The sequence below is a fragment of the Bidens hawaiensis genome, unplaced genomic scaffold (genome assembly GCF_021521415.1).
Source record: "Bidens hawaiensis isolate Kalapana, Puna unplaced genomic scaffold, B.hawaiensis_p1.1 tig00034657_1, whole genome shotgun sequence".
NCBI classification, from domain to species: Eukaryota; Viridiplantae; Streptophyta; class Magnoliopsida; order Asterales; family Asteraceae; genus Bidens; species Bidens hawaiensis.
In genome coordinates this window covers 82329-105452 of record NW_027496009.1, presented here as the reverse complement: position 1 = coordinate 105452, position 23124 = coordinate 82329, and the positions used below count along the sequence as shown (strand labels likewise).

Below are 23124 nucleotides of genomic sequence, written 5' to 3'. Positions count from 1 at the left end.
ATGGGGTTCTTTAAAACATAGAGTTGTCATCGAAGACATTGGCAAGAAGGTGTAAACCACAATGGTCCAGTTGCACAAAACAAACTATTTGAACGAAAATCGCACAATTAACCAAACCTCATGGACGATTTTGACACTTTACTCTTAGATATTAGATAAACTTTTCGTATATAAATATAGTTGAATAAATAACTAAAAACGGTATGTGTGTTACAAATTCATAAAATATTAGAAAAAATTGTGAAATACATAAATATAGTTGAATAAATATTTAGTTATTTAGAATTGATGTTCACCCGTTGTGATATATAGATAGGAGGAATTGAGTTCTTCAGGTAGAGACTCAAGTTTATATTCACGTGAGTTATTTTTGTTAGATTGTGATAACGAAAATAAAAGAATTGAGCTAAGCATTGTGCAAGGCTGCCAGAGTGAATCCCGATCACAACTGGTTTTTGTCACACCGTGTGTTATGTCAGAGAGCTCTGCTATTGCGGCGACACAATTACTGTCAAATAGTAGTTGATGGCATGGTTTCCTAGAGAACGCCGTAGCCAAACACCGGAGCCATCGTGGGCCCGATTATAATAATATCGTTTTACTAGAGTGTTGCAACGGGGCTTTTTAAATATCGGGAGTGCGATATCATAAATATAAGAAACTCGTCGTTATAAAACAATAACTTATTTAGGTCATATGTAATGGAGCTTGGGTTTGGGCGATTTGGGGCGACATTGGGCGAAATGGGGCGGGGGCGTGGTGTTATTATCGCCGAGTTGTATTGAAAATAATAATATTATATTAAATGGACCGTTTGACAACGGTCAACAATAAAAAAAATAATTGAAACAATATATTTATATATCTATATAAATATAAACCTTCTTCTTCATTCCATATCATTCTTCTCCATTTCACATCTATATAAACGTACACTTTTTTCAAAAAATCTAGCAAAATGAATCCTACAAACAACCCGAACCAACCGAAACCCGTGGAACTCTATGCTACCATGACGGAAATCATCAAAAAACAAAAAAAGTGTGTCAAGGAACTCAACGATGCCATGAGAGAAAACAACAAAAAACACGAAAAGATTGCCGCTATGTTGAAATTGTGGGAAATGAGTGAAGAATACGAATCCCTTAAAGCGGCCGGGTCACACGAAGAGGCCGCATTATTGCAACGACAACGAATTGAAAAAATGCGCGAATATTACGGATATAAGTATTTTTTTAGTTATGTATTTTTTAATTTTTAGTTATGTATTTTTTTGTATTTCTTTTTAATTTTAATGCATTTTTATTTAATTATTTAAATAAATTAGTTTTTATTTGTTTAGTTTAATTATAAAAAGAAAATAATAAAAAAAGATACTGTGAATACAATTTGTAATCCATACACCATTACAATCTAAAAATAAATTCTCACTCGTTACTGGATTACACATATCACGATTCGTCGTCATTTTTAAGCTATCCATTACTCCACTACGCATATAGTCTTAGGATTGATTGAGAGACCCACTCAGTCACTTCGTTGTTTTGTATTTTTGTCATTTTTCAGGTGGAGTTGATTTATTAATTAATATCCTCCCAAATTCCTTTTACATTTCAGAAGCTATCAAAAACACACACACACATACTCTCAGATGATGATTGGGATAGAAGATATTCTTTGTGAGCTTGGTGGTAGTGCAGGCTGCGGTGGTGGATTATTAACAGATTCCGATGAAAATGGCGGTGGTCTGCCACCAGGGTTTAGGTTTCATCCCACTGATGAAGAACTTGTAACCTTCTATCTTGCTTCCAAAGTTTTCAATTCTACTATCTTTTCTGGCATACACATTGCTGAAGTTGATCTTAATCGCTCTGAACCATGGGACTTACCAGGTACATATATACATATATATCCTCTAAATACACACACACACACATTAGGGTTACTTTCACCTTCAAACATACACTTGATCAGTTATCAAACACAGACACATTCATCATCATCAAACACAACTATGCTAAAAAGGCTCAATGCGCAGCTTGTTGCCTGTTAGCCTTCTATCTATTTAGATGTTAACATTACTCTTTAGTAAATGAAGTATATATTAAGTATAGTGAAGTTGTTACTTAAAACAATCTATACTTGTTAAATTAGAAAAAAAAAATAGTTCGTAGTACTTAATAGTTAATACGATGACGTATTTAATTTATTCTTTCTAAATGGTTATGATTGATAGGGAAAGGTTAATGTATAACTGAAATTAACGTGTTAATTTTGATAATCAAATAGAGTAATTATATATACAAGTAGAATAATTATATTACAGAGTACTTACATAATTGCTTTATGATGTAATTACATAATGTTACTATTTTGTTTTGTGGTCATGATCAATTATTTGAAAATTGAAAACCTTATTTTATCTCTTGAAAACCTTATTTATATGATGTGATGTGATCTAAACCGAAAATTTAAACATCATGTTATAAGATATCCGAGTACCAAAAAGATGCAACCTTGACAAAAAAAGATTATGAGTCCGCTACTGCACACAACATGCACACACATTTTCACCCGCCCACTAACATTCACATATGCATAAAGAGTTGTAACGTACAAGCACTAAATGCATGCATGTCTATCAAACAACAAAGTAACAAATGACCCTCTGACATCTTTTTAGGCCCATAATTTACCCCCATGGTTAATTATTTGCTACAACTTGCTTCAAGATTTTTAATAAATTTTTGGCTCAGAGAAAATCTATCTAAATTCATTTTCTGACAATCTTTTTCTATACTTACACTAATGAGGGCCTGATGTACTCTTCTGATCCCTGCTTTACCCCTTGTACCTTGTGTAAATAGAGTTGTAAACAAGTACCATGCATTCAAGAGCCATTAAAAACGAAAAGTACATTCATTGTTGAATAATTGTAGTACGGTACAAACCAATAATGCAACTGAATTAAGTAGTTTCTCACTTAATGTACACCTATATGTGCCCAAAGCCTAAATTGATTTCTACCATTGTATGTATTTTTATATTAAAGAAAAGAAAATAAAGAAAGAAAGATGGGTTGTACTTCTATCCCCGTTGGACATTGCTTGTACTATCTACGCATACGATACAAGTGTTTCGAGTTAGTTTCGTGTCACACCCTTTAGCTAAACGGGTTTGCTAGGGTCAAACTTGATAGGTTCACGGTTGACCTGTTAACCAATTTGATTTTTCCTTTATTTTTTAAATATATATTATGTATAAATTAAATTGTTTTGGTATCTTATAGTAAAATTTAAGATTTTATAATTAAAACGTAATTCTTTCATACAAAGTTGTATTTTTTTCCATTAAAAATGTACAAAACTTATTAATACGTGAAATAATAGAGAAAAATCAAAAAACTTTCAGGTCAAAACGGGTTGTGTCTGGGTTAACCCGTAATTATATATATAAATCTCATGTTCGGGTTCATGAACAAGACTATAAATGCTAACTAATTATTAATTATACGGTTTGTGTAGAAGTTGCAAAGATGGGAGAAAGAGAGTGGTATTTCTATAGCTTGAGGGATAGAAAATACCCGACCGGTTTGAGGACGAACCGGGCTACCGGGTCAGGTTACTGGAAAGCCACGGGCAAGGATCGGGAGGTTTACAGTAGCGGGTCGGGTCGGACCCTTTTGGGTATGAAAAAGACCCTGGTTTTCTACAAGGGTCGGGCCCCACATGGGGAAAAAACCAAATGGGTTATGCACGAGTACCGGCTTGATGGAGATTTTTCTTATCGACACACGTGTAAGGTACAACCACTTTATGCTCTTGACAGTTTAAATAGTACAACCTTTATATGTATTTATCTTGTTGTTTTGTCTATGTTGACTTTTCTCCATCCAACTTGATTGACTTTTTGATAGGACTAATTTGTCATTTCATTATTTTTCCCTTAGGCCTTCCAATTAGAGATGGGCAAAAAAACCGGTTGGTGAACCGGTTCAACGGTTTAAACCGAAAACCGGTTTTTACAAAAACCGGTTATTTAAAAACCGGTTTGACCGGTTTAGTAACCGCCGGTTCGTATATCGGTTACAAGTTCTAGAGAAAAAACCGGTTACTGAACCGGTTATGGAAAAAACCGGTTATTATGAAAAAAACCGGTTATTAACCGGTTATTTTAAAAAAAAAAACGGTTAATTAAAAAAACCGGTTTATTAACCGGTTCTAACCGGTTTCTAAACCGGTCCTAACCGGTTAGACCGGTTAGGGTTTTGACAGAAAAAAACCGGTTATTAACCGGTCCGGTTATTAACCGAACCGGTTTTTTTCCAGGCCAAGAAAAACCGGTCCGGTTATTAACCGAACCGGTTTTTTTAAAAAAACCGATTTGTGCACCTCTACTTCCAATGTCATTGTCTTGCTAACTGTATTTTTTTTAACAATACAGGAGGATATTATTTGTAGTGTAGGTGAGATTATTTTTTATTGTTATATAAAAAACAGTTAGGAATTACCTTCTTTTTTTCTCTTAAGAAAAACAAGTCAAGGTTATAGATTTTATTTTTTTTAAAGGCAAGGTTATACATTCGTAACTATTTTTTCAACAAAAATAGTGAGGGTTCGAATTTTACAGTATGCATTTTAAATGGCTTTATTATAATTGGATAGATTAGGTGTCAATATAAATAAATATAAAATATGATTTGAGGAAAAAAGTCCTCCGTCATAGGCGGCCGAGGGTACATTTCTAGAGGTTCTTTTTAATTTGAATCAGGTCTCCTGACTTATGTTTATAATACTCATATTGATACAAATTTTGATACATATAGTATAAGTGATTTTGCAGGATGAATGGGTGATTTGTAGAATATATCACAAACTAGGCGAAAAGAAATCTAATGGTCATATTAAACACCACCAAACAACACTAGAACCATCAACCTCTATTGAAATTACCAAAAAGCCCTTTACACCACCCATGATGTACCACCATAATCCACCACCACCACCACCACTCCAAAACCCATTTTTGTTTAGTGACAACCATCAAGATCAAGACCTCAAATCACTTATAAACCAACCAACATTCCCAACCCAACATACTACCCCTAACCCAACCATGGTTAAACCCTTAGCCCCCCAAAATCAGACCCCTACCCCAACCCCTACCCATGGTGTTAAACAATGCAAAACCGAGGCTCATTTTAGCGACCCACAACTCGACAATGCTAATATGCACCGGTGGGGGACGGATTATGCAACCTCTACTCCATTGTTCACATTTGAGCAACCGGGCTTTGGTGAATTGGAACATTTCTTCAACACTAGCGGGAGCGGTACAAGTGATCGTAGCAATGAGGCGGTAGCATTTGATAGGGTTGGGTTTAATCAGTCGTTGCTACCGACTATTTGATCGGATAACGAATGTGTTGAACATGAATATATGCATCATCTATATGTTAGGGTTATTAGGATATGTAAATAAATGTTATGACTTAATTATAAACCAATTATAACATTTATAGCATGTTTATTTGTTGAATTTTAGATTTTTATTTTATATCCTTCCATGAAAAAGAACCAAAAGTGAAATTAAAAAAAAGGCTGTGTATTTATTATTTAATGAGAGGCGTGTCTTGGAAGAGAAGTGACGATTTGAGCCGGAGACCTTCGAATCCAATTTCAACTTGATTTTACCGCAGTGGGTCATCGAGCGATGGGTTTTCTTCAGAACTAGAGACAGTGGGCTTGAGCTATCGAATGTTGTATGCCTCCGTGAACGTATAGACACATTTTATCATTGGGTTACTCCGGATAATTGGTTTATTCGTTCTTAGTTTAAAAAAATTAATGAGAGGTGTGGGATGATTGATTGGATTTGAAAATTGAAACTGATTTGACTATAGAATGGGAGGTCAACTCAGCTTCAATAGTGACGTATGTGTGGTCCCAAAAGGAAATTTTAGTTTCTTCTGTGATCAATAAATATACATCTGAAAACATTTTATTTGAATATTTGACACATTTTCAGTCATCCTTTGGAATTTGGATGAATAATTTCATTTGGATTTTGATAAATTGAAGTATGAATGTTGGGTTTTATGGTGTTCTTTCATGTGTGTAGCATTAAGTTTCGAATTTATACAAAGTTAGAACATAAAGTACAAATTTGTATGAATTTGATTATTAGGCTAGAGTCAGAGGTGTAAAAACACTAGGTTGGTAACATAAACTCATAAGTCATACCGGAACTGATATGGAAACCTTGTTGGTTGAAACCGGTTTGGATCCAAACTGACCCGTGGGATTGAACCACGTTTGCATTTACCTGTTAGGAACTAGATTGAAACCGGTTTGATCTGTTTAGATGTTTTTGCCCGTTATATAACTGCTATATAGCCATCTGAAATTGGTGTTTTTCCTATACCTTTTTTCTACCGCCTGCCCCCATTTATTACTATATACAACTTTCTGGTATAATCACAACATTCAAAAACGCTCTCCAATATTTCAAAATTTAACGCTCACTAATCTCTTGAAAACACTCTGAAATGATATACGATTGTGGTTAATCACAATCTTTTTTTGGTGTTGGATATTCATCAAGCAAGTTAAAGGTGGTTGTGGCTGTATCTACAACTAAGAACCTGGATATGTAGCAACATTTTGGTCCAAGTGAAATGTCGAGCATTAACAAAACTCGATGCAAGAAATGTCGTGGTCTTTTAAGTTTGATTCAAAGACGAGCTTGGAAAGCAATATAAATACGCATTACAAGGTGGTAAAATATGATCCAACTACTAACTTAGGGTCAAGCAACAATGTTGAATGATGGAAATATTTGGAGTTTATCATAAATGCAGTTCGGGACAGAATAATAAGTTTGTGATTCAGTAGAGTATGTCTTTCAACCACCCCTGTCTTCAAATGCGTAAATAGCATGACCCTTAGACACGAAATTCATAAGTCGATTTCATGATCACCTGTAGCCGATATTGATTAATCGTAAAGAACTGAGTTCACCTACACTCAAGAATCGGGCACAATCTTCTTATCAACATTCGACCTTAACATGGTCTATGATAAAGATAAACAATACATACAAAAAATATAACCTAGTGGATTTCTTCAGTTGTCTTAGGTTGTTAGTAGCATATATCTTTCTAACCCCACAACATTGTGTTGTGACTAAATTTTCAAAGTAAAACTCATTTTAAGACCAGAAATGGAGACTGTTTCCTTAACACATATCGTCTTGCATATATTAATAAGAATCATATAAGTATACCAGATTGCCTTGCATGTGTACAATTGCTTCACACTACATTACTAATTTATATATTAATAAGAATCATGTAAGTATACTAATTAAGAATCAGTCTAAACATACTAGCTGTATAGTCCAAACGGGCTGCATGACACAAAGAAAATCACCGAAAATAACAACCATATGGAAGGCAAATCATATGGCACATATGATTTTAACTGATATGACTCGTAACAGTCGTTACAGCCCATATAACCATATTCCGTCCTATCACACATCTTGTATGGTATGATGTGACAGCCTTGATGGTCTACACATACGGAGGTGATATTCCTATATCAATCAATCAATCAATCATACCCAGTGCAAAGCTATAAGTAAGGTCTGGCGAGGGTGGGATGTAGGCACACCGTACCTCTATTCAAAGGGATAAAGAGGTGGCTTCCAGAGAGACCCTCGGCTCTAAATACATATGTATGAAGCAAAACAAAGAAAATCAAAGTTTAACAGTTAGATAAAAACTAAAATAATAATAATAATAATAATAATAATAATAATAATATATGTAAGGAAAATACCGTTATGGTATGTGACCTAAATAGTTAAGTATAAGCCCTAAGGTATTCATTTCTCCCTAAAAATCCTTAACTTTAATTCTACTTCTCCAAGAATTCATATCCTCAACCATGTCCTCGGAGAGGTTTAGGTCTATCAAATCATGCCTAATCCTCTCATCCCAAGTCAATTTAGGTCGTCCTCTACCCCTCCTCCCCTCTATAGTAATGTTTTCTACGGATCTAACAGGATTCGTCATCTGTCTTCTCTTCACATGTCCAAACCATCTCAATCTCCACTCTCTTATCTTGTCTGTTATGTTCGCTACCCCTAATCTCTCTCGAAACACAACGTTTCTTATTCGGTCTAGCCTTGTGTGCCCACACATCCAACGTAGCATTCTCATCTCTGCTACCTCCATCTTCCGCACTTGTGCCTTCTTGATGGCCCAACAATCTGTTCCATATAGCATTGCAGGTCTAACTGCAACCCTGTAAAATTTCCCCTTTAGTTTAGTCGGGAAACTCTTGTCGCACAATATACCTGTGGCTGCTTTCCATCTACACCATCCTACCTGAACTCGATGTGTCACATCACTGTCTAATTCCCCATCGCTCTGAACAAATGATCCTAGATACTTGAACTTCGTTACCTGCGGGACCACCTGCCCTTCAATGGTGATCTGTGCGTCCTCATTGTCGTTTATCCCACCAAAATCACAGTGGAGGTACTCCGTCTTAGAGCGGCTAATATTTAAACCCTTTGTCTCTAAGGTTGTTCGCCACTCCTCAAGCCTCATGTTTAGATCTTGTTTTCTCTCAGCAAGTAACACAATATCGTCTGCGAACATCATGCACCACGGGAGAGTCCCCTGAATCGACTTTGACAACTCATCCAAGACTACTGCAAAAAGAAACGGACTCAACGCTGACCCCTGGTGAAGACCTACCTCTACAAGGAAGAAATCAGTATCCCCCACTGGCTCACGAACACTTGTTTCACTCCTGGTATACATATCCATAATTATCTCTATGTATTTCCTGGGTACTCCTCTACCCTCCAAGCACTCCCAGAGCACCTGTCGTGGCACACTGTCGTAGGCCTTTTCTAGGTCAATAAACACCATATGTAGATCACGCTTCTTCTCCATATACTTTTCCATTAATCTTCTTATAAGGTGTATTGCCTCTGTGGTGGAACGCCCCGGCATGAAGCCAAATTGGTTCACCGTAACCTGAGTTTCTCGTCTAAGTCTAACCTCAATCACTCTTTCCCATAGCTTCATAGTATGGCTTAGTAGTTTGATTCCTCGGTAGTTACCACAACATTGGGCGTCTCCTTTGTTCTTATAGGTAGGAACTACAACGCTGCTCCTCCACTGGTCTGGCATCTTACTTGATTTGAGGATACTATTAAACAGAGTAGTTAACCACATGACTCCTTCCTCTCCCAGATACTTCCACACCTCGATGGGTATGTTGTCTGGGCCAACAGCCTTAGACCTACCGATCCTACTAAGTGCAGTCTGCACCTCTTCTCGTGTAATCCGTCGGCAGTAGCAGTTATTCGGTTGTTGTCGTTGAATATTTGTGTTGTCATGTTCTGGGTCAGCTCTCCCATTGTTAAAAAGATTGTGAAAGTAGGTTTGCCAACTTAGCTTGATGTCCTGCTCCTTGACCAGTACATGCCCATCTGTATCCTTTATGAACTTCACAGGCCCTAGATCTTGCCTTCTACGCTCCCTGGCTTTGGCAATCTTAAACATAGCATGTTCCCCCTCTTTTGTTTCTAAACGCTCATACATCCGTTTAAAAGCCGCGTTCTTTGCCTCCGCCACTGCCTTCTTCGCCTCTATCTTGGCCGTTTTGTAGGTGTCCCTCAATTCCACTCGCTCCTCCTCATTCCTGCACCTCATTAGCTCCCTAAAACATCCTTGTTTGTCCCTTATCTTGTCTTGCACTGCATCATTCCACCACCAAGACTCCTTATGCCCACCTGTTTTTCCTGTTGTGACCCCGAGAGTCTCCTTTGCTACTTGAATGATCTTTGTCTCCATAGCTTCCCATATATGAGTTGAGTCCCCATTTAGTCGAGCCCGCGTATGTAGTATGATTTTATCCTTAAACAGTAATAGATTTTCGTCCTTCAAATTTCCCCATCGAATTCTAGGTGTACCTTTCTTCTCTCGAACAGTGAGCTTATTTCTGAAGCCTATATCTGTCACCAGTAGTCGATGTTGAGTCACAACTGCCTCCCCAGGTATGACTTTGCAGTCCTTCCACCAACGTCGGTCTCCTTGCCTCATCAAAAGGTAGTCAATTTGCGTGTCGCGTCCGCCACTGCTAAAAGTGATCAAATGAGAATCTTGTTTCCTAAAATAAGAATTTATAATACCTAGGTCATGGGCCACCGCAAACTCTAGAAGATCTGTTCCGGTCTCATTCCTATCACCAAAACCGAAACCCCCATGTACGGCTTGAAAACCATCGTTAGCCTTACCAATGTGTCCATTAAAATCACCTCCTATACAAATCCTCTCCCCCTAGGTATGCCCCCTACCACTGCATCTAGGCAATCCCAAAATTCTCTCTTTTCTTGATCCCCTAGGCCTACATGAGGCGCGTAGGCGCAGACTACTGCCACTACTTCCTCTCCTAGTACTAATCTTAACACCATAATCCTGTCATTCTGTCTTATCACCTCCACCACACTAGTGTGTAGTTCCTTAGCCACTAGAAACCCCACTCCATTCATAGCTCCATCAGACCCTGAGTACCACAACTTATATCCATTACACTCAGCCCCTCTATGCCCTTTCCACTTAGTCTCCTGGAGGCATGCTATCTGAACCCTACGTCTTTTAAGCACATCTACCAATTCTAGCAACTTACCATTTAATGTTCCTACATTCCAAGAAGCCAAACGCAATATACGCTCCCTATCTTTACCCTTTCCTACACCTCTCGTTTCAGGACATGGTCTCAAGAAATAGTCATGGTTCCTATGTTCTATGGTTGCAACTAATCACACAAACACAAGCAATAGAACACCGAATCAATAATAATAATAATAATAGTGTGTAGCAAGAATAATAATAGTCAAGAGATCTTAAAATGAAAATAAAATCCAAAGATCCGAATCACGTATGTTCTAATGATAATACAGTAATAATAATAATAATATTGAGAAAGAAAAGAGTGTACAATGAAGATGAAGGCAAATAGAGCTGCTGCGGCGGCGACGATGGTCACGGCAGCCAGGTTACAAAAAGCTCACTCTTTTGCTTTGGGACCCCCAACGTCAGCCAAGTGAAGAACCGGTAGTAAGACGGTAATAGACGGTAGTAAGACCGTTCTGTTGATAGACAAGTAGATCCGGTGTGTTCCGCCGCCGGAGACGTAGAATTCGACGGTGGCCGGAGAAAAATAAATAATTAGTAATTAGTGTGATATTCCTATATCAGCCCCCTTAATTATACCACAAATTACAAGTGTTTTAAACCAGATTGACTGATCTGAACCGTATCAGGCATTAGTTCAAAACATGCCACACGAGGCTCAACCAGTCGGTAATGTATAGGGGTTCAACCGTGAATCGTGTTAAAACCTACCATCAGATTAAAATATTTAACGATTGCTACAAAGTTGTCACGATCTAGTAAAAAATGGTGTGCCCACTCGGTGAAATAGGGTATTTTCGTGATTTTCTCTTAACGTTTTACAAATAATAAAAGTGGTTATTACAGGGGAGGGTAGAAATAAGATGATACAGAAAAACCAAGAAATAGTAACCCTCCAACTGTTGCAACTGTGCGTTGTGATATCTTAGATGCCAAAATGCTACCCCCAATTACTGCTACAGATGTACAAATAGTGTGACCTATGACAGCCCCAACAGCAACCCCTACTGCATTTTTATGTGTTGCTAACTGCAAATCCAAGGGTGCTTTTGTCAATTCCAAATACAAACATTAAACAAGAAAGGATGATAAATATACAAGAAAATCTTACAGCAATTGTTGCTATCTGGCTTCTATCCCCCCATTCTGCTAAAAATGTCAAAATAAATGACTGCAAAACAAGAAAAACCCATCAAAATGGAAAATTGGCCATTTCCTAAATTTAACATTTGAACGGTTGAGTTTAGCTTTAGGATAAAAAATGAAGGCAAACAGTAAAATCAGGGACTATTTTTGTAACTAGTTTCAAGGGACGCCGTAATTATTCCATACCACAGGGGAAGATAATGTAATCGACTCTAAATTATAATGTTATAAACCTATCATTTATTTAGTACCTTTAAAATGAACCTAGGATTGACATGATTCTTATCAAATAAATTTAATACTTAAGGTTCTATTCTTAAAACTCGTTAAACAACTGCTTTTAAAAGTAGGGATAATTTCATATACCCCCTCAAACCATAAATAATAATATCGTATTTTCCCCACAAAAATCAGAATATCAAATGTACTCATTTTCAAATTTATGACATATATAACATCTTGTTCAAATAATTAGGTTGTAACACATGAGGAGAAAAAGAAGAGGATAATGGTCATATTATAATATACAAACGAAATTTCAAAGGTTTTAATGGGTATTTTTGTATCAACTTTTTTGGTTGGGCAAACATGATATTGTAGCAAGTTTTTAACTTCTGCGCATCTTAAAACAAAATGATGTAACAATAAAATAAACAACAATACTCATCAACCGGTAGATTAAAGTACCTCCAAAAAAATTGGCGTGCAGAATCTAGAAAAGAATCTGCGGACAGCCGTCTTTCCTTGTCCAGACTTAAGTTTTTCTTCAACCTGCAAGAGTTTACTCAACTTAGTCAGCAAAAATACATACTTTTTTCAAAAATAAAACAAATTAAAAAACGTACTTCTTCCATCTCCTTCTTCTGAGATGCTTTTGAATCTGATCTCCAAGCAATATAAAGCAAACGCAACCCAAAAAAGGCATACAGAACTGCATTATAAAACAATAATTTTAATCTTCATACTTTTATATTAAAATTGAATATGATACCATGATAGCAAACATTTGTGCTCTTAACATGTATTTATGTCTAATAATTAACATTTAAGCACAAAAGGTGAGTTACATGCCTGTAGCAGCACTGTTTGTGTGTTTCCTTGATATCAAATTTGGAACAATCCTACCAAGTCCTGTAGAAAGTATCTGCATACCAAAATAAACCTCAAAAACACAAAAAACCTTTTGAAAAGGGGTTCAAGAAAAAAATATCAAAAACACAAGTAAGCTGGTAAATGAACCGAACGTTAAGTGAAAAACTCATGAACCATTCAGCAGGAAGTTCGTTTATTTAAGTACTAATATAATCAAAATATTGTGTTCGTTAGTTTACGTTCGTTCATACATTCCCTCTAGATTTTTTGGTCGTTTACAACTTAGTCTACTTTTATACACTTTCTAATATAGTGTTTAACACATTACTTTTAACTAGTTTTAGCTCAATTATGTTCGTTCGTTGACGTTCATGAACAGTTCATTTATATTGTTAATCAACGAACACGAACAAGAAAACCTTGCTCATTTAGTTGTTCATGTTCGATCATTCGTTCGATAAAAGTTAAACGAACAAACACGAACATGTCATTCGGTTCGTTTACAAGCCTAAACACAACCAAACACGAAGGGATAAATGTACCTGAAGAAACATGAAATGAATCTGACCTGATCCATGACGATGTTCCCCGGTCTTCGAGATGAACGAACCACGACTCGATCTTCTTCTCCGGTAGCTTGAGATCTAACCAAATCTCGGATCGTCTTCTACGGGATGATGTAACCAAATCTCGCTCTCCTCCGCTCAGATCTGCAATGGTTTTTGGGGGTGTGGAGGTGACTGCTAAGAAATCTCGAGGATCTCTTGTTTACAGACACAAAATGGTTATGGTGGTGGCTCTTATTGAGAACAACCTTTAATAAGGAGGTGGAGACCTCCTTATATAGGGAGCCTCATGGCCACCATCATGGTACCCTAATGGGCCTAGCCCAGTTAGGGTTACCTCCACAAAACCCCCTCAGCCCAATAATATTGTATTAGTCCATATAATAAAATAAGCCAAACATAATAAATTAAGGTCGTAAGCCGGGTTTAGTACCATACCCCTACAAGCCCCCAAGTCCAGTGTTGCTCCTAGGCGTGCAAGCGTTTAGGTGGAGCGCTGGACTTCATAAGGTGTGTTAGGATATGAGGCGGTTTTTTCCCCTTTCTTCGGCCTTGTCTTTATTGTCTTTGAGTTTTGAGAGGTTTTCTCCATGATGGTGACATGTTGTGATCCTTATGATAATAATGGTGCACTGGCATGAATAAGATATAGCACGCATCATAACAATAGTGGCGCGGGGCGAGCTATAAAATAATGAAGCATGCTCGAGTTGCGGCTTATGAGCTATAATATGATGATAATGACTGGCCCACAAGGGCCTCTTCTACGCAGGATGACTATCCCGGCTTGTCTTCAAAATAATAATGTCATAGGTGCTTGTGCGACTCGTAGCCAAACCTGCAAAAACATATCAACTAAAAGTGGATGTATTACAAGGTTCCCATCCTCGGGCAAATTATGAGGTGTGCCCAACCTACGTTGGCGCGTGGCCGTTTGGGATATTATTAGGCTCCCGACCTTTATGTTTGGCGCGTGGCCATGTGGGATATTATTAGGCTCCCGACCTTTATGTTTGGCGCGTGGCCGTTTGGGATATTATTAGGCTCCCGACCTTTATGTTTGGCGCGTGGCCATGTGGGATATTATTAGGCTCCCGACCTTTATGTTTGGCGCGTGACCGTTTGGGATATTATTAGGCTCCCGACCTTTATGTTTGGCACGTGGCCATGTGGGATATTATTAGGCTCTCGACCTTTATGTTTGGCGCGTGGCCGTTTGGGATATTATTAGGCTCCCGACCTTTATGTTTGGCGCGTGGCAATGTGGGATATTATTAGGCTCCCGACCTTTATGTTTGGCGCGTGGCCGTAGGTTTTGCATTAATATAAGCACTAAATAATTCTTTATGCCATTTCATGCAAATCTTTTATACTCATACTTTTCGTTTTGTTTTATTTTGATTGTTAAACCAAAATCAATATAGGCAAAAAGTTTGAGGTTTTGTAAAAACTTGTGAAGTAATTCACTTACTTGAGGAATTTGTAACCAAGCATGTGCTATTATTAGCGTTCCGGGGCTTGGACGCAAGGATTCCATGCATCTGACGCGAGACTTTTTTTTTTTTTTTTTTGTGGAAACGACACCATCTGATCGAGGAAGGCTTCCATAATTTACTTCCATCTTGTTACAAAGATGAAGGGGTGGAGTGTAAATAAATCAAACCCTTGCTTTGATAACTTTGAAAGGTTGAAACAGAGCATGGCGAACACAACAGAAGGATGTCCGATGGTGATCGGGGTTGTTCAGCTATGGCGCGGATGTAGACCGCGGGAGCTGGTGTTAACCCAGCGTGCGTCAGAGACCCGAGGTTGTCGGCGTGGACCCGCCAGAGCACAAATGAAGCTCGCGGTAGTTGGTGCTGACCTGCCCGCGCTGATTAGTTTTGGATCGCCAGCGTAAGCGACCCGCGGTGTTCATAAGAAACCCGCGGCGTGCACGTGACCGGCGACGGTAGTGCTTACACTTGACCCTCGGTAATTTGTGTTGGCTCGCTGAAGGGCATTGATACACTATTAAAGGAAGCTTGCAAGTTGGCGAAACTATAACTCACCAGAATGTCGGATCGCGGTTATGACCCGCGGGTGGCATTTCCAGCCCGCAGGTGTTGATAGGCGGATCGCGGTTGTGACCTGGGTGACATTGCGAACTCGCTGGTGTTAATACGTGGCGGCACGCGGCATGGCGGCGAAGTGTTGACGCGCGGCTGCGCGCATGATGTATGAAGGCGTAGTGCACTATCAGCAGCGGCGCGCAAGCATGTCGGTGGAGTGCAACATGTGCATGGCGCGCATGCATGGCGGCGGATTGTTCATCTGCGGAAGCGCACGCATGGCGGCGTAGAGTTGATCAGCGGGACACGCATACATGCACGGTGACGCGATGATCCTTAGCTCGCATGCATGGTGACGTATTGTTGAAACCCATCGGCGCACATGAACGGTGGTTGGGTGCTTACCTGAGGAACTTGCAGGTGACCCGCCTTGGTCAGAGTTTGTTATGTCGGAGCACGGCGCCCATGAATGGTGTCGTCTTCCAAGCTCATATTGTACTATTTTTGACCCGCATGAGGTCGTCTTCCAACCCGCATGGGGTTTTGATCCGCGGTGCGCATGCATGGCGGCGGAGCGGTTACTCGCGTGCGCGCATGCATTGAGGCGGAGTCTTCTGCGTAAAACCGAAGGCATGGAGTCGTCTTCCGACCCACATGGTGGTTTCCGCGGGCGCGCATGCATGGCGACGGAGTGATGACTCGCGGGCGCGCATGCATCACGGCGGAGCATGGATATTTCCGCGGTGGCGGAGTTTTTCCGAGACTGTTAAACTTTAGTTGCTCCCGTGGTGATGGAGGAGCACCGATATGCGTGTGTGGGTGACCTCCAGCTGTTTGGAATTTATTCTAAGGAACACACATGTGACCCGCGGTAAGTGACCCTTAGCGTTCATAAAGACCCGCGACGTTCATAAGAGACCCGTGTTAAGTGACCCTCGGCAGTGTGCATGCATGGAAGCGGAAACTTGATCTCCGGTGACGCGCATGCATGGCGGCGGAGTCTTGATCCTCGGCCGTGCGCATGCATGGCGGCGGAGAGAGGACCCGCCGGCGCGCATGCATGGTGGCACGCAAGTGTTGACCCGCGGGTGGTATTGCCAACCCGCAGGTGTTGATACGTGGCGGCACGCAGCATGGTTACGACCCGCGGGTGGCATTGCCAACCCGCAGGTGTTGATACGCGGATCTCGGTTATGACCCGCGGCTGACGGTAGCGTACAAGCGGGTCTATCCTTCGCATGTGTATAAACTTTTTCGGTCATAGCGGACTTTGTGGATCTGACAAGCGGGAGGCGCGGTTCCTCGGCGGAGGTGGTGTGCATGCATGGCGGTGGAGTGATGATCCTCGGCAGTACGCATGCATGGAAGCAGAGACTTGATCTCTGGTGACGTGCATGCATGGCAATAGAGTCTTGACCCTCGACACTGCGCATGCATGGCGTCGGGGTGTTCCTCCGATGCGGCGCATGCATGGCCGGGAGAGTTCGTCCGCAGCGCACTTGTATGGCGTCGGAGTGTTCCTCCGATGCGGCTTCCTCCAAGGCGGCGCATGCATGGAAGCAAAAAGGTGATCCGTGGGCGTACATGCATGGCGGCTAGTTGTTTCGCAGGGCGCCTGTTCATGGCGGCGGAATGCATCATCCAAGGCGGCGCGCATGCATGATGGCGGGTCGTTGATCCGCGGGGTCGCGCATGCAAGGCATCGGAGCATTCCGCCGTTGTTGGTTTCATGTGTACGACTTAGGGAAAGTTCTCCGGAGTCACGATGCAGAAAAAGTATGAAGGGTTCAGAGGTTGTCCCCTTAATAGGATACAAAGCATAGGCATGTTGTACTATGTGTTATGCGAGTTGTACCCTTCCTTTTAAAATATCTTCATACTGATGGTGACACCTCTTTTCTAGCTCCGAGAATATTTACCACTCAAAGTTCAGTGGGTTTTTTCAAAAATGTAGATCTGAAACGTGATTATTGCTCAGACAAACTCGCGTATGAAGAAATCTGAATCAGATCTGGTCTCCATTACACAAAAAACTCAGATCTATAACCCATATCTGTAATTCTCGATTTGTAATCGTGTAAAAACAGATCTGAAGCTTGGAGTAGAGAAGATCTAAAACCATCATAGATCCGGAGGCTTGACCGTCCGAATCAGGTAGTTTTAATATATTTTTTTTTATACTTCAAGATCTGGATTTTTCTAGAGTGGAAAAAATCCTAGATCTGGAATATTTCATGGATAGATCTGAGAACCGAGACGAAAATCAAGACGTGGTTCGTTGCCGATCCCACGGATGGCGCCAATGAAGAAACATGAAATGAATCTGGCGCCAATGAAGAAACATGAAATGAATCTGACCTGATCCATGACGATGTTCCCCGGTCTTCGAGATGAACGAACCACGACTCGATCTTCTTCTCCGGTAGCTTGAGATCTAACCAAATCTTGGATCGTCTTCTACGGGATGATGTAACCAAATCTCGCTCTCCTCCGCTCAGATCTGCAATGGTTTTTGGGGGTGTGGAGGTGACTGCTAAGAAATCTCGAGGATCTCTTGTTTACAGACACAAAAATGGTTATGGTGGTGGCTCTTATTGAGAACAACCTTTAATAAGGAGGTGGAGACCTCCTTATATAGGGAGCCTCATGGCCACCATCATGGTACCCTAATGGGCCTAGCCCAGTTAGGGTTACCTCCACAAAACCCCCTCAGCCCAATAATATTGTATTAGTCCATATAATAAAATAAGCCAAACATAATAAATTAAGGTCGTAAGCCGGGTTTAGTACCATACCCCTACAGTACCGTCATCACAAACAACGCACTGAGGGCACCGGACAAAACAATTGACTTTGGATGTCGCATTGCCATTAGAGCTGCTATAATAAAAGTCTCGTCTCCAATCTACATGAAATCAATAAATGAAGAACTGAGTTATGGATTTTGAGAAGGGAAAACCTTAATAGAATTAGACCCATAAATATTCAACAAGGAATCATACATCTAAGCTACAAATTAAGTTTTAGCTAGCAAGAGGCCTTTGACACAATGGTAAAAGTGCCAAGGAGGCAAAACATGCGGGTGAGTAATGGGTCAAATTGAATTTATGGTAAAATAAAGTAAATTTCTGGCATGGGTTGTAATGGGTGTGTGGTTGCCCCAAAACTCCTTTTATCCATAAATTTTAGTTTTTTATAAATAGTTAGTGTCAAATATAATTACAAATATTAGGAGTGTGCATGGGTCGAGTTTGGGCTCAAGCCGAACCAAAAACTCGGTTTTTTTTTAACACAATTCGTTTTCAAGATGGGTTAGACTGTTAGCTTATCCGTTTAGCCTAGTTAAGCTCTTTCTTTTGACCGACTAACTCACACACCCTCTAAATCACAGATGAAACAGAGATTGAACGATTAGATATCAGATGGATGATCCATTGGTTAAAAATGGGCCCAGTCACTTGCGCCACCGTCACTAACATATCCGGCTACAAATATCTGTGCATATGGTACAAGTGTATGCTGCTAATTGTTGTATGATTTGTGTAGAAGTAACAAATATGAGGGAAAGAGTCTGGCGTGTCTATACGTGGAGCGATAGAAAGTATCTGATACCTAATCACTCGATCCTCTCATTCTCTGTTTAAATCTGTAATCCAATCCTAAGTTTCTTCTGTTATGTTTTCACCAAAGTGACAGAGAATATTTTAAGAATTATAAGAGAACCGATGTTAGGCATGTTCAACATAACCTAATATTTATAAAGCTAGTGTATTAGATTTGACCAATTAGAGATAAAACGTAACCCAAAAACGACCCATTCATAAGTAAATGTGTTGAAATTGCCACCTAAATATAGCATATGGGTGTGTTTGTATTCAGTTTTAAAATACAAAATATTGTCACCTATAGCATGCATTAAAATGCATCTTTGCCTTGTACAAACAATAATATTCAGCGTTTAGTATTAAGATCATGAGAAAAGAACACGTACCTCACTAACAAGGATCATTGAAAAACTAGCAAAAAAATGCATCAAAAACCCCAAGACCAGAATCCAAATTCAGTACAGCTTTTGGATCAATCTTGTCACCTATAACATTGTTTTTTAGTTTCTCCACAACAACCTGTCCAAAATATACAATCATTAAGATGTAATAGGCAAAACAAATTAGAAAATATGTCAATGTGCAACATACCCTAGCATATTTCTAATCCAATCTATACCAAATCCAACAATTACATATGACTTAAATTTCTTAAAAGAATTTATTAATTTCATAATTTGGTATCGATCCCAATAACAGAAAACTTGTGTTTCCTACTCATCCATTTTAAAACAAGCAGATAAGAAATATTAAAAAGAGTGTTTGGGTTTGCTTGTCTGTTTATATTTATTTGACTATAATTACCGGTTTCGTGATGAGTTGACCAATACCAACACTCCCATTCCCATGTAACAAACTGATCTAAACATCCCATATTCAATACCAAGCATGCAATTTACGTTGATGAACAATTATATCCACACATCAGTGTTCGTACGGTTTGCATACGGCACAGTGCATACTATAACATCAAACATAAAAGAATAGCACATTTTATGTGTGAAAATACTAGTGGTCAACCAAAGAAGCTGTCAGTTTGACCAAAGGGCGGATCATGGAACTAGAAAGTGTGCACTTTGAATCTCAAAATCCAGACTAAGTAACATGCTTGGTTATAAGCAGATGCCAAGACAAAACAAGACCTCTTATTATAACTTAATTTGATCTCTAAATGCCAAATAAAACAAATTATGAGCAGATGTTGAATGAGCTTAAGTTGAGTGTAATGCCCCTAAAATTATTACACATGCGGCCAGAGTAATGATATTATAATAATAATAACAATAACAATAAAAATAATAATAATAACAATAATAATAATAATAACAATAACAATAATAATAATTAGGGATGAGCATTTTGTCCCAAATACCCGTACACGTACCTATACCCGTACCGATTTAGCCTATTCCAGTACGGGTATTGGTACTCATTTTTGTTGAATTTTGGTACAGGTACAATCGGGTACAGGTAAGGGTACATTTGGTATTTTGTACCTGTTTGGAGTATGTAAAGGTTTAATTGGGATTCTTCATATTTAATATATAAAATAAATTCTCCAACCATGTTATTATTGAACAAGTACCAAACGTTTCTTCAAAATTAAATAATATAACATCCAAGACCCGAACCAACAAACAAATCACTTAAAGTCGGCGACCGAATTAGGGTTCTTCAATACTATCTTATCATTAAATCGGCAGCCAATTTGGTACCTGTACTAATTTGGTACCCGTCACGTACATGTGCAAGTACTGATACCCGGACTAATTCAGGTTGTTTGTTACTCGTGCCGGTACCGGTTTCAAGATCGTCGAAGATTTGGAAATAAAAAAGTAAAGTGATACAAGAACGGGCACTGTACCGAAATACCCGTACCATACCGAAAATTTTGGTACGAGTCGTGTTTTTATTGATTTTTGGTACGAGTACAATCGGTTACAGGTACGGGTACGGATATAGGTAATGTCCCACGCTCATCCCTAATAATAATAATAATAACAATAATGACTTGTAAGTAAACAACACACTAATGAGGTGAGCAATTAGCGTAGAATTAAGCAAAGTAGGGTTTTGTTAGCTAACCTTACCACGGCGGCCTAGATCTATAACGGATCCACCGGATGAATCATCCTGATAAAGGATGGATAATCAATAATTAAATCAATTCAATCCGGAAGATCATGTTCAATTACTAATAAATAAATTGAGTGTACCTGTGCATAAACCCTAGATGCAGCAGCGAAGAAGAATAATAGAATGACAAGACTATAATTCACACGCCGATTCATCATTATACCGATGAGACGACCGTTCGGCGAAGGGATTGAGAAGTAAAGACTAGTGCTACTGCTGCATTTTTAGCTAATGAATGAGATGAAGATCATAAAAGAAGAAGAAGATGGTGTCTATGTATAAAATATATTATCAAGGGGCTTGCTAAGGGAAATTAGACAAGTTGGACAAATAATTTAATTTCATCTCTTAGATCATTGGTTTTTTAACCCATAAACAACTGACACGTTATCTAAGGCGGCTAAGCTTTAGCCTCCACTTTATGGGCACGAAATTTTATAAAAAGTAAGCGGGTCCCACCTATAACCAACAAAAATTTGACACGTGTAATTTTAGCCGCCAAAATTACGGCTAGGAGCAAAAAAAATTGGCGGCTAAGCGAAGCCGGCTAAATAATTAAGTGAGTAGGTAAAATATTTAATTTTGGGGGCTAAATTTACATCGGCTAAGAAGACGGCTAAGTGAAGCCGGCTAAATATTTAATAGAGTTGGTAAGTTGGTAAAAATATTCAATTTTGGCGGCTAAATACACCGGCTAAGAAGACTGCTAAGTGAAGCCGGGTAAATATTTAATAAGGTTGTAAAATATTCAATTTTGGCGGCTATAATTAGACGGCTAAATGAAAAAATTGAAGGCGACTAAGTGAAGCCTTAGCCTACAAGCCGAGTTGGAGCCGGCTAAGAAGGAATATTTGGAGCCGGATAACTAAATAGACACGTATCCTGAAGCCGGCTAAGATTCAAAGTTGCCGGCTAAATAGCCATAGATGTGGGCTAAATTTAGCCGCCTTTGACACGTGTCAAATTTTTATTAGTGTAACATCCTACTTTCGGTTATATTAATAAAATAAAGTTCGTTTATTTTATAGCGGGTCGTTATCGGTTTAGTTGAATAGAATACGAGATGGACTTGTGTTGGGTAAATGGATATGGGTTATGGACTTGGGTTATGGAGGAATGAAGGAAAGACCATAGGCTTAAGCCCATGATCAAAAATATATATACCCTTAATCCTCCATTTAATTCATTTACACATATCCCTTACACCATCCAAAACACACACTTTAGATTCTCTCTCTAGTTCTCTCTCTCTCTAAACCGATATCAAGAAGGAAACCGAGAACCGACCCGAGGTAATGACAGTATTATATTGTATGAGCTTAACCCGTTAGATATAGTTGCGAAACGACGAGCCGACACAGTTTAAATCACGAGATCCGGGTGGAATCGGGTATAAACCGAACCTATGATGAGCTTAGGGATCACTTTAGCTCAGATCTGGATCGAACGGGCGAAAAACGAGTTAAAACTCGTTTTTCCGGTGAGTTCGCGTTTTTCCGGCGGCTTTCCGGCAATGGCGGCGCCGGAAAGGCAGCGCCGGAAAAGTTAATACGAGGTTACGAGTGTCAGGGAATGTTCTGACATCCCCTGACCTAAACCTAATTCGCTAGGGAGTAATTGACGAATTAGAAGCGATTCGCTAGCTGATTCGTCTAAGGGAATATAACGAACTAGCTTTGATTCGTGTACTAATTCGTTAAGGAAAGACTGACGAACTAGCTTCAGTTCGTTAAGTCCGATTCGTATGTCGACCAGTTCGTTATAAGGTTTGATTCGTTATGAGGACTGGTTCGCTATGAGGGTCCAATTCG

The 23124-nt window shown here is 39.4% G+C and overlaps 1 protein-coding gene and 1 pseudogene across 2 annotated transcripts; one reads left to right on the top strand and one right to left on the bottom strand.

Annotated features, from left to right (window-relative positions):
* The first annotated feature begins 1630 nt into the window (after positions 1 to 1630).
* Positions 1631 to 5453, top strand: LOC143586446 (protein CUP-SHAPED COTYLEDON 3-like). Its single transcript, XM_077067991.1, has 3 exons — positions 1631 to 1892; positions 3525 to 3802; positions 4843 to 5453. Exons 1-3 carry the CDS (start codon positions 1652 to 1654, stop codon positions 5407 to 5409), a joined length of 1086 nt encoding a protein of 361 aa, XP_076924106.1. The 5' UTR covers positions 1631 to 1651; the 3' UTR covers positions 5410 to 5453.
* A 5916-nt stretch (positions 5454 to 11369) lies between these two features.
* Positions 11370 to 21491, bottom strand: LOC143586442 (GDT1-like protein 3; annotated as a pseudogene). The gene is made up of 9 exons (XR_013144706.1): positions 21394 to 21491; positions 21263 to 21310; positions 19564 to 19696; positions 18379 to 18477; positions 12935 to 13007; positions 12709 to 12794; positions 12551 to 12634; positions 11829 to 11888; positions 11370 to 11746 (listed from the first exon to the last, which is right to left on the bottom strand). The product of XR_013144706.1 is annotated as a GDT1-like protein 3 (transcript).
* Between the last annotated feature and the right edge of the window lie 1633 nt (positions 21492 to 23124).

Coding starts and splice junctions, on each gene's coding strand:
- LOC143586446 (XM_077067991.1), top strand. CDS start 1,652: ATGATGATTGGGATAGAAGATATTCTTTGTGAGCTTGGTGGTAGTGCA. Junction 1,893..3,524: donor TGAACCATGGGACTTACCAG/GTACATATATAC, acceptor CGGTTTGTGTAG/AAGTTGCAAAGATGGGAGAA. Junction 3,803..4,842: donor CTTATCGACACACGTGTAAG/GTACAACCACTT, acceptor GTGATTTTGCAG/GATGAATGGGTGATTTGTAG.